This window comes from Seriola lalandi, unplaced genomic scaffold, assembly GCF_002814215.2.
Source record: "Seriola lalandi dorsalis isolate HSWRI2012SDOR001 ecotype SW California unplaced genomic scaffold, Sedor1 jcf7180002054574, whole genome shotgun sequence".
NCBI classification, from domain to species: Eukaryota; Metazoa; Chordata; class Actinopteri; order Carangiformes; family Carangidae; genus Seriola; species Seriola lalandi.
Window position 1 is genome coordinate 382,874 of NW_019525127.1, and position 12,640 is coordinate 395,513.

Below are 12,640 nucleotides of genomic sequence, written 5' to 3' on the forward strand. Positions count from 1 at the left end.
TTCTCTATCTGTTCTCCCTCCTTCACTACTGTTCTTTGAATGTCTCTTGCCCTCTCTCTTTCTCTCATCGCTGCATTCCCCCACTCTGCCATTTGCAGTTAATCAGCACTAATAATGATTGCAACTTGGCCTTAGTCCAGTCATACAAACTCATCAAGTCATCATGCACACACAAGCATGGTGTGCACATGGTATATACACACACAGACAAATAAACTGCACACTAAAGCGCAGTAAGCACTAAGATGCTGTAAATGACTAACTCTTGTGTGTGGCTGTGTATGTGTGTGTTGGTTGTGGGGGTGATGATTCATGGATGCACAGTAACAGCCACTTATCAGCCTGAGGAAAGACAATGGCATCGTAAGAGCTCATCAGTCATATTTACTCTGCTACAGACACACACGTACACACAAGTGAAAATCTTTTTTTTTTTTTTTTTTTTACATCACTGTCACCAGCTCCTCTGTATGTGTGTTGGTGCTTGCTTGTGTGTACTTATTGTACCTGGTGGGACCCCAGTGGAGATGGTGGAGGATGTGACCACGCCCCGTCCTGCAGCGGTGAGCGCCGCCACCTTTAGTGTGTACACAGTGGTGGAGGTGAGGCCGGTCAGCTGGTACTGCAGGGTGGAGTTGGACAGAGAACGTTCCTCACGACTCGCCTCTACGTCAGACACTTCCCACCACAACACATAGCCTGCGGGGAGCAGCGCACACACTGGGTTAACAAATGTGCATATAGACATGAGCAGACATGTATACACACACACACATACACAAACACACATGTAAAAGTACACACTCTTACCAATAATGAGGGGTACAGAGCCAAAAAGAAGGGAGAGGGTGCGGGAGGGGTAACTACAGTCAAAATCCCTGTCCGTCCCTTTGCATCTTCATAGTCATGCATCACACTCCAGTACCTTCAAACATGTGTGTGTGTGTGTGTGCGTGTGTGTGTGTGTGTGTGTGTGTGTGTGTTTGTGACCACTTGTGTGTAAAGCCCTGGAGAGAGTGAATGGTCCCTCATCTGTCTCCCTGCTTACCAGGTGCCGGATGAAAAGCAGGTTGAGGAGAAAGGAGTAAATGTGCAAGGTGACCTTGATTGAATAACCATTCTTCCACTCCTGAGAGTGCGAGCTGACTGTGAAGCCACTGCAGCTTTATGCTGTTAGACTGTGATCTGGTTGTGTAGGTGCCTCATGAACATGTTGCAGCCATGTCAACACACAGACACACACTCATACACACTCACATACGCCAATGTAGGTTAATCGCTTAATTCACAGCAGCTTGTCGTGCTCACCAACAGCATTTTGTAACAGAGCCATGGAGGAGCTCATGCAATATGAATTGGGGGAGGAAGGGGAGGAGTGGGGGAGGATGAGGAGGAGGGGGTGGTGGTGGTGCTGGTGGGGTGCGTTGAGCTCTGTGATGCACCACAGAAACAACGCCCAGAGTGTTGGGACGCATGGGATGAGGGCATGTTGGAGATAATGTGAGAAGGCAAGCTGCAGAGAAAAGGGATTAGCTGATGATGAATCAGTTGTACACAAACACAGTGTAAGAGACATGGGGACGTCTGTGGAAGCCAGACAGGAAAATGAGTGACTAACTGGAGAATACTGAAGAAACTGTGGGAGTTTTATGGTTCCTCCCTCACTGCTGTTTGCCTCAAGGGGATGCTTTCACTTTTTTTTTTACTTTAATTAGTCACTCTTCACTCTATATTTGTCCACCTGAGAAGAATACATTTTAATTGGAAACAGAGGGTATATTATCTCTATTCATTGTGTGCTTTACTTTCAGGCAAGAACACGCTAAGTCAACCTAATTTAAGATGCTCTCATCACAGCTCTTAATGGGACTGAAAATAACACTGAAGAGCAGAAGTCTCTTGATCATGGAGGGAAGATGGAGGCGGTGGAGGAAATCAGTGGCTGTTTATAGTTTTGGGAAACTCTTGTAGTTATATTGTCAAGCTGTAATGTTTTTACCAGTAATGATGCCATTCCTGTCTTCAGGCTCTGCCCAGCTGACTCTGAGCGATGTATCCAAGATTTCAGTGAAGCTCAGGTGACGAACGGGCCCAGGTGCTGAAAGAGAGAGAGAAAAAAAACATACATACATCAGATAATATTGGTTGTATTTTGACTATTTCAACCTTCAGTAGCAATTAAAGCGCGTGGGAAGTGTTCTTCTGTTTTGAAACAGTAATCTTCCTTAAAAAAAACACACTCTTCTTGTCTATGCAGCCTTTACACACCACCTGCTAATCACATCTGCACTGACCAAAACACACACACGCACTCAGGTGCATGCATGCCTGTCGTTTCTCATTTCATCCATGGCTCTCTAACCCCTCTCCCTGCAGAGCGATTAAGCTATTCATCTGAGACATTCAATAACGCTCACACACTCACACACACACACATTCCTACCTTACCAACGGTGGACTGACGCCAACCAAGTGTGAACCACCACTTCTAGTCATTTTGAAAAAACAAAAAGGAAATAAAATATCTTCCTTTATAATGAAACTGCAAAACCGCTCCTGTAATTTTCACTTAAAAATTGATGACAGCACTTGAAAACAAACCTAACACACTAATGATTGCAGTGGGAGCTCTGCAGTCTTCACTTTCTGCTGAACTTGAACCCTGAGGATTGGAAGGATTGAACCCACATGCTGTGAACTTCCAAGCATTCTCTAACACAGGTATTTTGTCAGAAACACCTTTATTTCTTAGATTCCTTAAGTCTTTCATCTTGATGTTGGACAAAGTTAACCAAGGGCTGAACCCACCACCTCAAAAGTTCCTCAACTTGGTGGTGTGGTGAAGTGTCTGGTTCAAATCCTGCCCCTCGTTGGTTTTAGAGCATCAGAACCAATCCCACTGCAGCCAGAGTGATTATAACTCTGGTGCTCCCAGAGAGATAGAAGCCGGGGGTTATGTCATGGAAAACCACGAGTGGCTAAAAGAGTTTTGAGGGAACAATAAGATATAGACACAAGTATTATGTAATTATTTAGTATTTGACTATGCATTGGCCATGCAGTAAAGCTGTCAAATGCAGTTTTGTATTGTGTTTACAAAAAGATAACAACAAAAAAAAAGTGTTAAGGATGTAGTTTGTTTGTAGTATGTAGTTTGTTAAATAGCTGTCCTCTAGTCTGAAAGCCTGCCTAGGGCTGCAAACCACTCACGCTGTGAAGGAGTGTGGAGAGAGAATGATTGTGAATGAGTGGTTAAAATCCCTGCTCCAGCCTGCAGAGGCAGTGCTGAATAACTGTAACACCTCTTAGCTAAAATCAAAATAAATAAAAAATAGAGTTTGAGGCATAATTATAGCACGATGTGTAGAATGACCAACAGAGGACCTTCAGAATGTCCCCTGCTGAATCACCGGTCCACTGTTGGTGAGTGTGTAATGACTGGGAAGTCCACCATTGAATATGTATGCATGCATGCACACGCACGCACGCACGCACGCACGCACGCACGCACGCACACACACACACGCACACACACACACACACACACACACACAAAAAGCTATCATCAAGCAAGAATTACACCCACCGTTAACCCTGCAACACGCCCAGCACCCAATCAATACCTGTCCATGGCTGTGTGCACATCTGTGAGTGTGTACACATGTGATGTGTGTTTGTGTGTGCCTACACTTGGCTTCTAATACCCCTTTCCCACTCGATAATTGCTGGTTGGTAATAATTGCTTGTCTGTCTGGCTATAGGCTACTGTGTTTATTTGATGGTACGACTGTGTGCATGTGTACTAGCAACTGGGAGTGGCCGGTATTATATTTATCCATGGAACAGGAGGCTATAAATGCCCGTATGCCTGAAAACATATGAATCAATTCCTTTTAAAAAGACACAGTGGTTGAGAAATAAAGAGGAGGTCTGAGGGGAATCCAAGAACAAAAAGATTAAAAAGGAGAGAAAAGTAAAGTAAGACGCTACAAGAAAACATGGGCTGTTGGAGTGTAGATACTGTGTACACAGCTGTGTATCACTCTGATAGAAACAGCTGGACTGAACACAGAGCAAGTCAATAAACTTTCATTATTATTCATAGGAGAGCCTGATGGAGTGTTCTTTGTGTTTTGTTCTGGCTTTATTCAAACTGAAGTGTTTGCGCGTGTGTGTATGTGTGTGTCTGTGTTTAACTCACTGTCCTCATGTGTCTGCAGCAGGGTGGGCGTGCTGCGGGGGCCGTCTCCAGGTGTTGTGAAGCAGAGGGTGGCGCCGAAGTACCAGGTGAATTTCTTGAGTCCGCTGACTAATCCTGTGTGGCGTGAACCTGGGTAGTCTGGGGTGATGGTGACTATAATAATGTCCTCTGGAGACTGCTCTGGCCAAACCAGCAGCTGTGTCAAATGAGAAAAAATGGTCTTTGTTGACATGTAGGTTACAAATAATATCCATCGAATCCAACAGGTCACCACTAAAATATTCATCCCAGTTACTTTGTTTGTTGTATATTTCCCACATTTTTTGACATTAGTTTGACTAAACAGTATTAGCTTCAGGCTACCGAACCCAAACATTGTTATTCAGACTGCATTTATGAGACAAAACTTACTGGTAGAACCGTATGGAATACGGTGAATCTTTTCAAATTAGGCTGATACCCAAGGGCTTTTGTCATTAAAGTTTAAAACCTCCCAATGCTATTTACAAATTTGTTCAAATAGCAAAACAATATTCATGTTTCACTCCAAGGAAAAGTTATCTGCATTCCAAACATATTAAAATTTAAGCATTTATTTACGTATGAATGTAACACTTAACATAAGTTTCTGCCACAAGGCCATTATCAGTCATAACAGCATCTGAGAACAAAAACTAAGTTTGATTATCAGTCCAACTAAACGTCTAATGAAAGGTTCGTTTGTATCTACTGTGAGACTTGATTTGTATTCACAACCACAGTAGTTTGGTTTGTGTTATTGCTTTAACCACAAACACAAACAACGAAGAGCATACACTTCCATATTCATAATGAGAGATAAGCCATGGGCAGCTGTGATTTAGTACCCGTATTTATAGTATAAAAAAACTGACTAAAATGTGAACTTTGAGCCAAGTTTTCATCAGAATCAAGCAGTGCAATGGGCTAGTGGTGTGTGAATGCAATAACTTTGTTTACATACCAGCTATATATGGTAATAGAATTCAAAATGTCTCTTTAATGGCATTTTGTTGGTGAGTGTACATCAACATATAGTGCTGCATTGCCAATAGGTGTGCGAAGCAAAGCTGCTATCTGCTTCAGTATTCATCAACTCCAAAAAACTGACCTGAATGCCTAATGCCTTACAATGTAAATTTAATATAATATAATATAATAATAATATAATAATGTGTTCATTGTCTCACTTGCTGCCTTAAAGCTTCAAAGTATTCTAGGCGCTTTCCACTTTCTTCCAGTTTATACTCTGCCCAGTAAATCATCACAGTAACCAACACTTTAGATCAGGCAATACGCTTGTTTTTATGAGCAGTATTACACAGATATCACACAGTGTGCAACCCACACCAGTGTAATTGTCTCCACATTGTCCCTGTATAGTATATGTCCCTATTACTACTGTATAACTTTAAGAGCATCTAATCTTAACCACACCTTCTACATAGTTGCTACTAGTAAATAATGTTGGAGTAAAAATTATCTAAAATTCTGTGAATATAATCTGGGGTTTGTAGAACTATCCATAACTGTTAGAAAAAACTGTTGTGTGTGTGTGAGTCCAAACCTTTGACTGGTACTGTATATATAAACACACTTTATATACTTTATTTATTATTTATTCTGTCAATATGCTTCATGCTAGATAACCGTGCTGGTTTTATTCAGGGCGTTGTGGGTTGTAGCAGCACAGCTCCCCGACGTTCTTTACTATATAGCTCACTTTCAAAACTGTGGGATAAGGGCATTGTCAAATATATATATATATATATATATATAAAAGAAATCTTTTGGATTAACAAAGTAAATGCTGTTCCATTATACACACTGTTAAATTACCCCCACAATCTGCAATAGGAACCAATCAACCAACTAAAAACACTCACGCCCTGCTATTAGGAAAAAGCTAGTGATACCCAGATACAGTTGAGTGGCTGCTTTTCTCTCTGCCAAAGGGTGCTGCACTGCACCCAGTCTGTCATGGTAAAATAAGGTTTTCTATTGTAATTTATTATCAGCACAGTACAGTTTGGGTGCAGTACAAGAGTGCTGATCTGGCACCCTCAAGCATCTGATGCTAGTCCACTTTTAAAGGGTGCTGGGAAGATTGGTTCTGCTGTTGCTATAGAAACATGTGCATTCTGACCCAGATTGCAATGGAAACCCAACGTATGCTGAAGAACACATATGATACAGCGCTGTCCTTAGAAGACCTGGGCCCAGAGCAGGGACAGTACAACACCACAGCACACTGTGGAAAGGTCACAGTTTGATCTCTCTGCTGTCACATGTGTTACCTCAGGTGTTACGTCATAAAGGTTTCTTTATACCGGGCTTCTGCGTCTTTGATACAACCTCTTGTATAGAAGATGAGCCCTCAGAATTCAGGCAAAATGCAATCTGTTTAATAAAAAATATTGCTCTCTTTTTTGTTAATATGCTCTGAATAAACCTAATTTATGAGAGTCAATAAGCATAGATAGATAGATAACATTATTAGTTCTGCAATAACTGAAGTCAGTGCCCTCCTACAACTCCTACTTGTACTAATCTCAAGTAATTCTTAAGATAGTATCAAGGGCATGTAAACGAAAGACATGGAAGTCACCAGAAGTGGCTCTCACTCTGGCAATCAGTTTTGAGCTATATTATTAAGGGCATTGTATATAGTCACTGATCTGTGGGGGGATGAAATGAGATGAGGCTTTGCTTCACATCCTCTTTTAATTAATATCATTATCTACTGTCCTCTAACCAGCACAACACACCCAAAGACGCACACCCACATGTGCTGCAGCACTGAAAGGCTCCACTGATTTGGAGTGGTGGAGCCTGGTATACAGAGACAACATCAGACAGCCACATCAAACAGATGGAAAACCATATAGTATTTATCAACCAACAAAGACACCAACATTCACACCCTCCAAAACACATTCACAAACACACACACGGGCCCAGTGACGCACGGCAAGAATGTGATGTGTTTTCTTTGTCATGTTAATCAGTTCCTTAGGGGTTGGTTGCCACAACGAAGTGAAGAATAAATCACATACCAGAACTAGTACATACAGAATAGATGACTCCACTATTCAATCCTTCGCTCTAACCCTGCTCCCCATTATCCTGTTCGCAGCGTCTTTATTATTATCTCTTATTTTGCTCCAGTCCCTAGCTCCTATTTACTCTACACCTTCTATTTTACTTCATATTTAATCCTCTCTTTTTTCTATACCTCACCAGACTTGGCTTGGCTAAATGTATGGGTAAACAGGAGTAAGGCATTGCATCCTGGGACATGACCTTTGAGCTACAAGACCTATGTTAGGTTTGTCCACAAAATTTACTCACACACTTGCACACAGACAAAGTGTGTAAAACGTTTTTTTGGAGTTGGCTCAAAATGATCCATGGGTTGGAAATGTAAGACTTGAGACACAAGTATCGTTTATAATCTTAATATCTTGGCAGGTGTTGTTTTTATAAAAATATTGATGAAAGATGTTGAGAACAGACATTTTGAAAGTTGTCTTACAAATAAAATATAAGATGTTGTATTAATTTACATTGATTTTTCTATATATCTTTTTTTCTATATAGCCTGCACATGTAAAAACTGCGGTAACACTGCACCAGCGTGGAACTACTAAAGGACTATCTTATCTGATTTTATGTTAAGTAGTCTTACAACATTCACACTCATCCAGAGGCTTACCTTGTATCCCTGGTTGATACCATTAATAAACTGCTGAGGTGGAGGGTTCCATGTGAAGCGGATGGTGGTCGAGTTGATGGCTACAACTTCCACTTCCTGCGGAGGTGCTGTGGGAACTTAACACAGATAAACATACACATAGCATTTAGCTGCAATGGGTCGACCAAGAGGAGGAAGAGGAAGAGCGCTTAGATACACTGGAAAAACATGTGCAGTAACAGTGCTGTAAGTGCCCTGGAGCCCTAAGCTGCAGAAATAAACAGCTTTCAGTTACGCCTTTACTTTTTCAAGAAGTGCTGGTTTTAAATATCTCACACAGCACCATATTTCAATATTTCACATTGAGATCCAGTTCATTTTTTAATTAAAAAAATCTGCTAAGCTTGCAAAAACTAAATGCCAAACCGACCCTTCTATTCTTTGCTGCAAAATGACCTAATTTCTCAATAAGAGTCATCCCATCTATTGTATTTTGCATTTATGTATTTTGCATATTATCACTTTAGGAATGACTAAGTGAGATTAGGGTACTGACCCATCAGGGACTGATTCTGAAAAATGGTGGTTCATGAAGACGCCTAAAATGATAAATTAATCTATTAAGCCTTTCAGTCAGTGACCTCAGGAGGCCAGACAGTGGCCAGAGAAAGTTGGATTCACTCACTGGATTTGTTGGTTCCTGTAGCCACATTATTCTCCTGGCTGAGCAGCCCTGTCAACCTTTATTACCAGGTTGATGTCCCTGCATAGTACGTCATGATTTATTGATTTAAAAATACAATGTATTACAAGAATGATGACGTTTGAGCTATACTAATGCTTGACTTACTATGCACTCCAATTGAGTTGGAGAACTTAAAAACATTAAACGAAATTAAAGCGGCAGAGACCAGAAAAATCCAGTAAATATGTAAATATGATTGAAAAGCTCCAAAAAATGCTGAATCCTACTCTCTCCCACATGAAGACAGTCTTTCATTCGGAACTTGAAACCTTTTCATTACTACTACTTTAATGTAGGCTTTCTGTTCAAAATTTAAGTCTTGAGCCGAAGCCGAAATAACTTTGGTGACGACACTATGACGTCATTAAGGTTATTTTTTGATCCGTTGTCTCTTCTGGTGATTTCTCTTATATATCCCCTCCTTCTCTATGTCAGTGTATGAATGTTTCTCCACATGGGAATCTTTGCATGTTTTATGAGCAGTGAAAGAAAGAGGCTCCATGATAACACTAAAGCCATGAAGAGAATTATAAGTGTAATTATAAAATATGTGTGTTTGTGTGTGGTTGTGTGTGTGTGTGTGTGTTTGTGTGTGTGTGTTTGTGGGCACACGCTATGGTGATTAAACTGTAAAGGGATTATGCTGATGCTAGAAAGCCACGGAGTGATGATGCACTGTTGCATGATGGGAGTGCCCTTTACATTTTATATTTGAGCCAGAGAGGCCAGATGACACGCAGGGAGAGGAGAGTATGGAGAGTGGAACGAGAAGAGACCAGAACGAAAACTAGTGAAAAATTGAAGGCAAGAGGTAGTGAGAGAAAGTGAACCAATGGATGAGAAGACAGAGAGGGAGACTGAAGATTAATTGATATTAAAGACACTCTCTCCCCCCCTGCCATGCTGACTGTACTCCTGGGGAACGGCTTCTAACCCCTCTCAGCTCACAGCTACAGATAAAACACTAAACTCTGTCCTCTGGGGGAATCTTAGTATGCACATACGGCTATATGCGAGAGAGCTGGAAAAGAGCAATGTTATCAGAGTCTAATGCTGAGTTCAACCACATACTCTCAGAGATAGTCAGAGAGAGAAAATGTCCAATCCATCGCAGCCACTCCCATTAAACCACATTAGAATAATTAATGAGCCTAACTCCCTCTCCTGAGTCTATAAACCTGTCCTGAACTCTTGTAATAATGACTGTGAGTTTTATGTGCACATGTGCGCACATGCGCGTGTGCGTAGCTCAGCCCATCTGTAATAATGATAATTTACTGTTGGAATAAAAGTCAGGAAGAAAAGAGCACATGTTTAAAGGAGATTTACCCCTATGACCACTTCCTTTCGTCTACGTTTACAATCTTCTCTTACATTCTTCCCTCTTTCACAACCACTGATTTACGTTTGAAGAGTTGAAAGTGTGTTCCTCTGTGCAGCCATGTTTATTACAATCAACACACAATTATATATCATACAATATATTTATAGAGCAGTACAGACACTCTTTCCCCATGAACTCTCTCCAGCTCATCCTGCAGCAACCCAAGTTGCTCCTTGGCCAGATGGGAGATGTGGTTGCTCCAGCATGTCTTGGGTTGCCCCTAGGGTCTCCTCCCAGATGGCTGAAGCTGATATGCCTTCGAGGAGATGCCTCGGGGATGACTTTAACACAAGTCTGAACTGCGTTGACTAGCTCCTGTCAAAGATGAGTTCCTCATCCTATCTCTGAGAGTGAAGTCTGCCAGCCTGGCCTCATTATGGCTGCTGGTAACTGTGATGTCAGTCGTTTGATCACTAAAAACAGGTAAAAATATGTGAAGATGGTCTACCTAGTTAACAATACAAGCCCTGTGCTATGAGAGAATGGTCTCTGAGTTCTGTGTCCTTGTATCAAATTTTAATAAGAAATAATAAGAAGTAAAACTTCCCCCCACAGTCTGGTATTTTCGCTTAAAGAACTGTCAACAAGCAGGAATATGGGAAACTACTTTAATAATCATAAATCTTCTCATAGATTTCAGTTGATCACCACAAAACACTTCCAGCTACAAATTTCTCCCACACACCCGCCTGTATAACATAACAACAAAGTAGGAACATATGTGCACATAATGGGAGATTGTCTTTTTTGGTCCAGGATTTAAGGACTGCAGCAGCACAGACAAGCTCCTTTTGGGCAGTTAATTACTGCAGTGATGTACATGGAAAGATAATGCTACTAAAACATTCATGTAAGACTACCAGTGTTCGGTAATATGTGTGTATGCATGGACTGATGATTGACTCAACGTCCAGGAATATCTTGGTACATTTGCTTTGGCCTCCATGAATGAGAAATAAAAGAGAAAGTGTGTGTCACTTTCACTCACCTCCCTGCAGAGTGTACTCAGTGACAGGGCTGCTGTAGACGCCCAGGCCGGCTCCAGTGAAGGCAGCCACCTGGATCTGGTATTGTGTCCAGATGATCAGATCTTTCAGCAGACAGTAGTTGGTCTCTGGGCTGCTGATGTTCTTCTCCTGATAGTCCCCTGGCAGCCCAGCCAGACGGTACCTACAAACACACACAGACACACTTGTAAATGGGTTGATTTGTAGGAAAGCTCAGTAAATCGGCCAGTAGTTGTAGGGGTTCTTGGTTCAATCGCTGGATAATCCTACCCACATTGAAAGAGCGCTTGGCAAGAAAATAAACCCAGAATTTCTCCTGATATCTGTACATGCATGAGCAAAAAAAAAAAAAAAGTCACTTTAGACAACACCATGTAAGAAATAAATGTAATATAACCAAATAGAGAAATTTGAAAATTTAAATCCAAATAGAAATAAAACCCCAGCCTATAACTACTTTGTACATATCTTAGTAATATAATAATATATATATAATAATAATATATAATATAATAATCATACCAATGTGCTGACTGTAGATGCCTGTAATACACATTTTGAAATAAACAAAGATGTAACTTTCACTTTATGTTGACCTTCTGAGAGACAAAAAAAACTCTGCCAAAAGATTTTCTGTAAAGGTGTAAAGTCACTTGAATTACATCAGAATAAAAACTTTCAATGCCAGGTAGACGTCTCCGAATAGTGCACCTTTAAGGCCTTCGCTTCAGTGCACGTGATATAAGGGCCACTTAAAGGGATATATTACCCGACTCGATGGGAAAGTGTAAGACCACTTAGCTATTGTACATATCTGATGGAGCTGAATGGAGTAATAATCCGCATGTTGGCGTTTTAATATGGAACCTATTCACGGAAACAGGATATTTCAATGTTATCTATCACACATGCATGCTGTATACACATACACACACACACACACACACACACACGTACACGCACGACACAGATGAACACACTCGTAGACCAAAACACAAATACACAAAGCAGAAGGGCGTCGCAGGCTGACAGGCGATCTCTGTAGTGGAGAGGAAATAACCCCTTTCTCCTCTCTCTCTCTCTCTCTCTCTCTCTCTCTCCACCCGACACACTGACACTGAAACTGGGGGAGGAAGAGGAGGGGTGCAGTGATGGAGGAGAGAAGGTGGGAGAAAATAGGAGAAAAAGAGAGAGGATCTGCCAGCTGATACGAGAAGGAGAAAGGAGAATCCAAAGGGCTGTACAGGAGGAGTGGACGCTCTGTGCTATAGTGACACGGTGGAGCTGCACGAGTGTGCGTTTCTATTTCCAACTGATTTCTGAAGTGGAGGCAGATAACACGGTAAATGAGGATAAAGACCTGATAACTTCTACTGCAATTATATGCAAATTCGTGTGAGACAGCTGATGACAGTTTGATTACACACAGTGTGTCACACTTTAGGCAGACATCAAAATGAAGGACAGCGGACCAAGGGCAGCCAGAGCATCTGTAAAGAGTACTTGTGTCTGTGTGTGGTAGGGACAGAGAGGGGGAAAGACAACAAAGAAGGAGTATTCCTGCATGTGGTGACTCAACAGTAGATCACAT

At 41.4% G+C, this 12,640-nt stretch overlaps 1 protein-coding gene across 1 annotated transcript in view; it reads right to left on the reverse strand.

The window, feature by feature from the left end:
* LOC111663304 (protein sidekick-1) overlaps positions 1–12,640 on the reverse strand; it is a 219,891-nt gene that overhangs the window by 42,190 nt on the left and 165,061 nt on the right. Inside the window, exons 18-22 of the mRNA XM_023417470.2 lie at positions 11,031–11,212; positions 7,935–8,050; positions 4,202–4,397; positions 2,000–2,098; positions 508–699 (exon numbers count right to left, since the gene is read on the reverse strand). Coding sequence (XP_023273238.1) covers positions 508–699; positions 2,000–2,098; positions 4,202–4,397; positions 7,935–8,050; positions 11,031–11,212 — 785 coding nt within the window. The remainder of the gene's footprint in view (positions 1–507; positions 700–1,999; positions 2,099–4,201; positions 4,398–7,934; positions 8,051–11,030; positions 11,213–12,640) is intronic.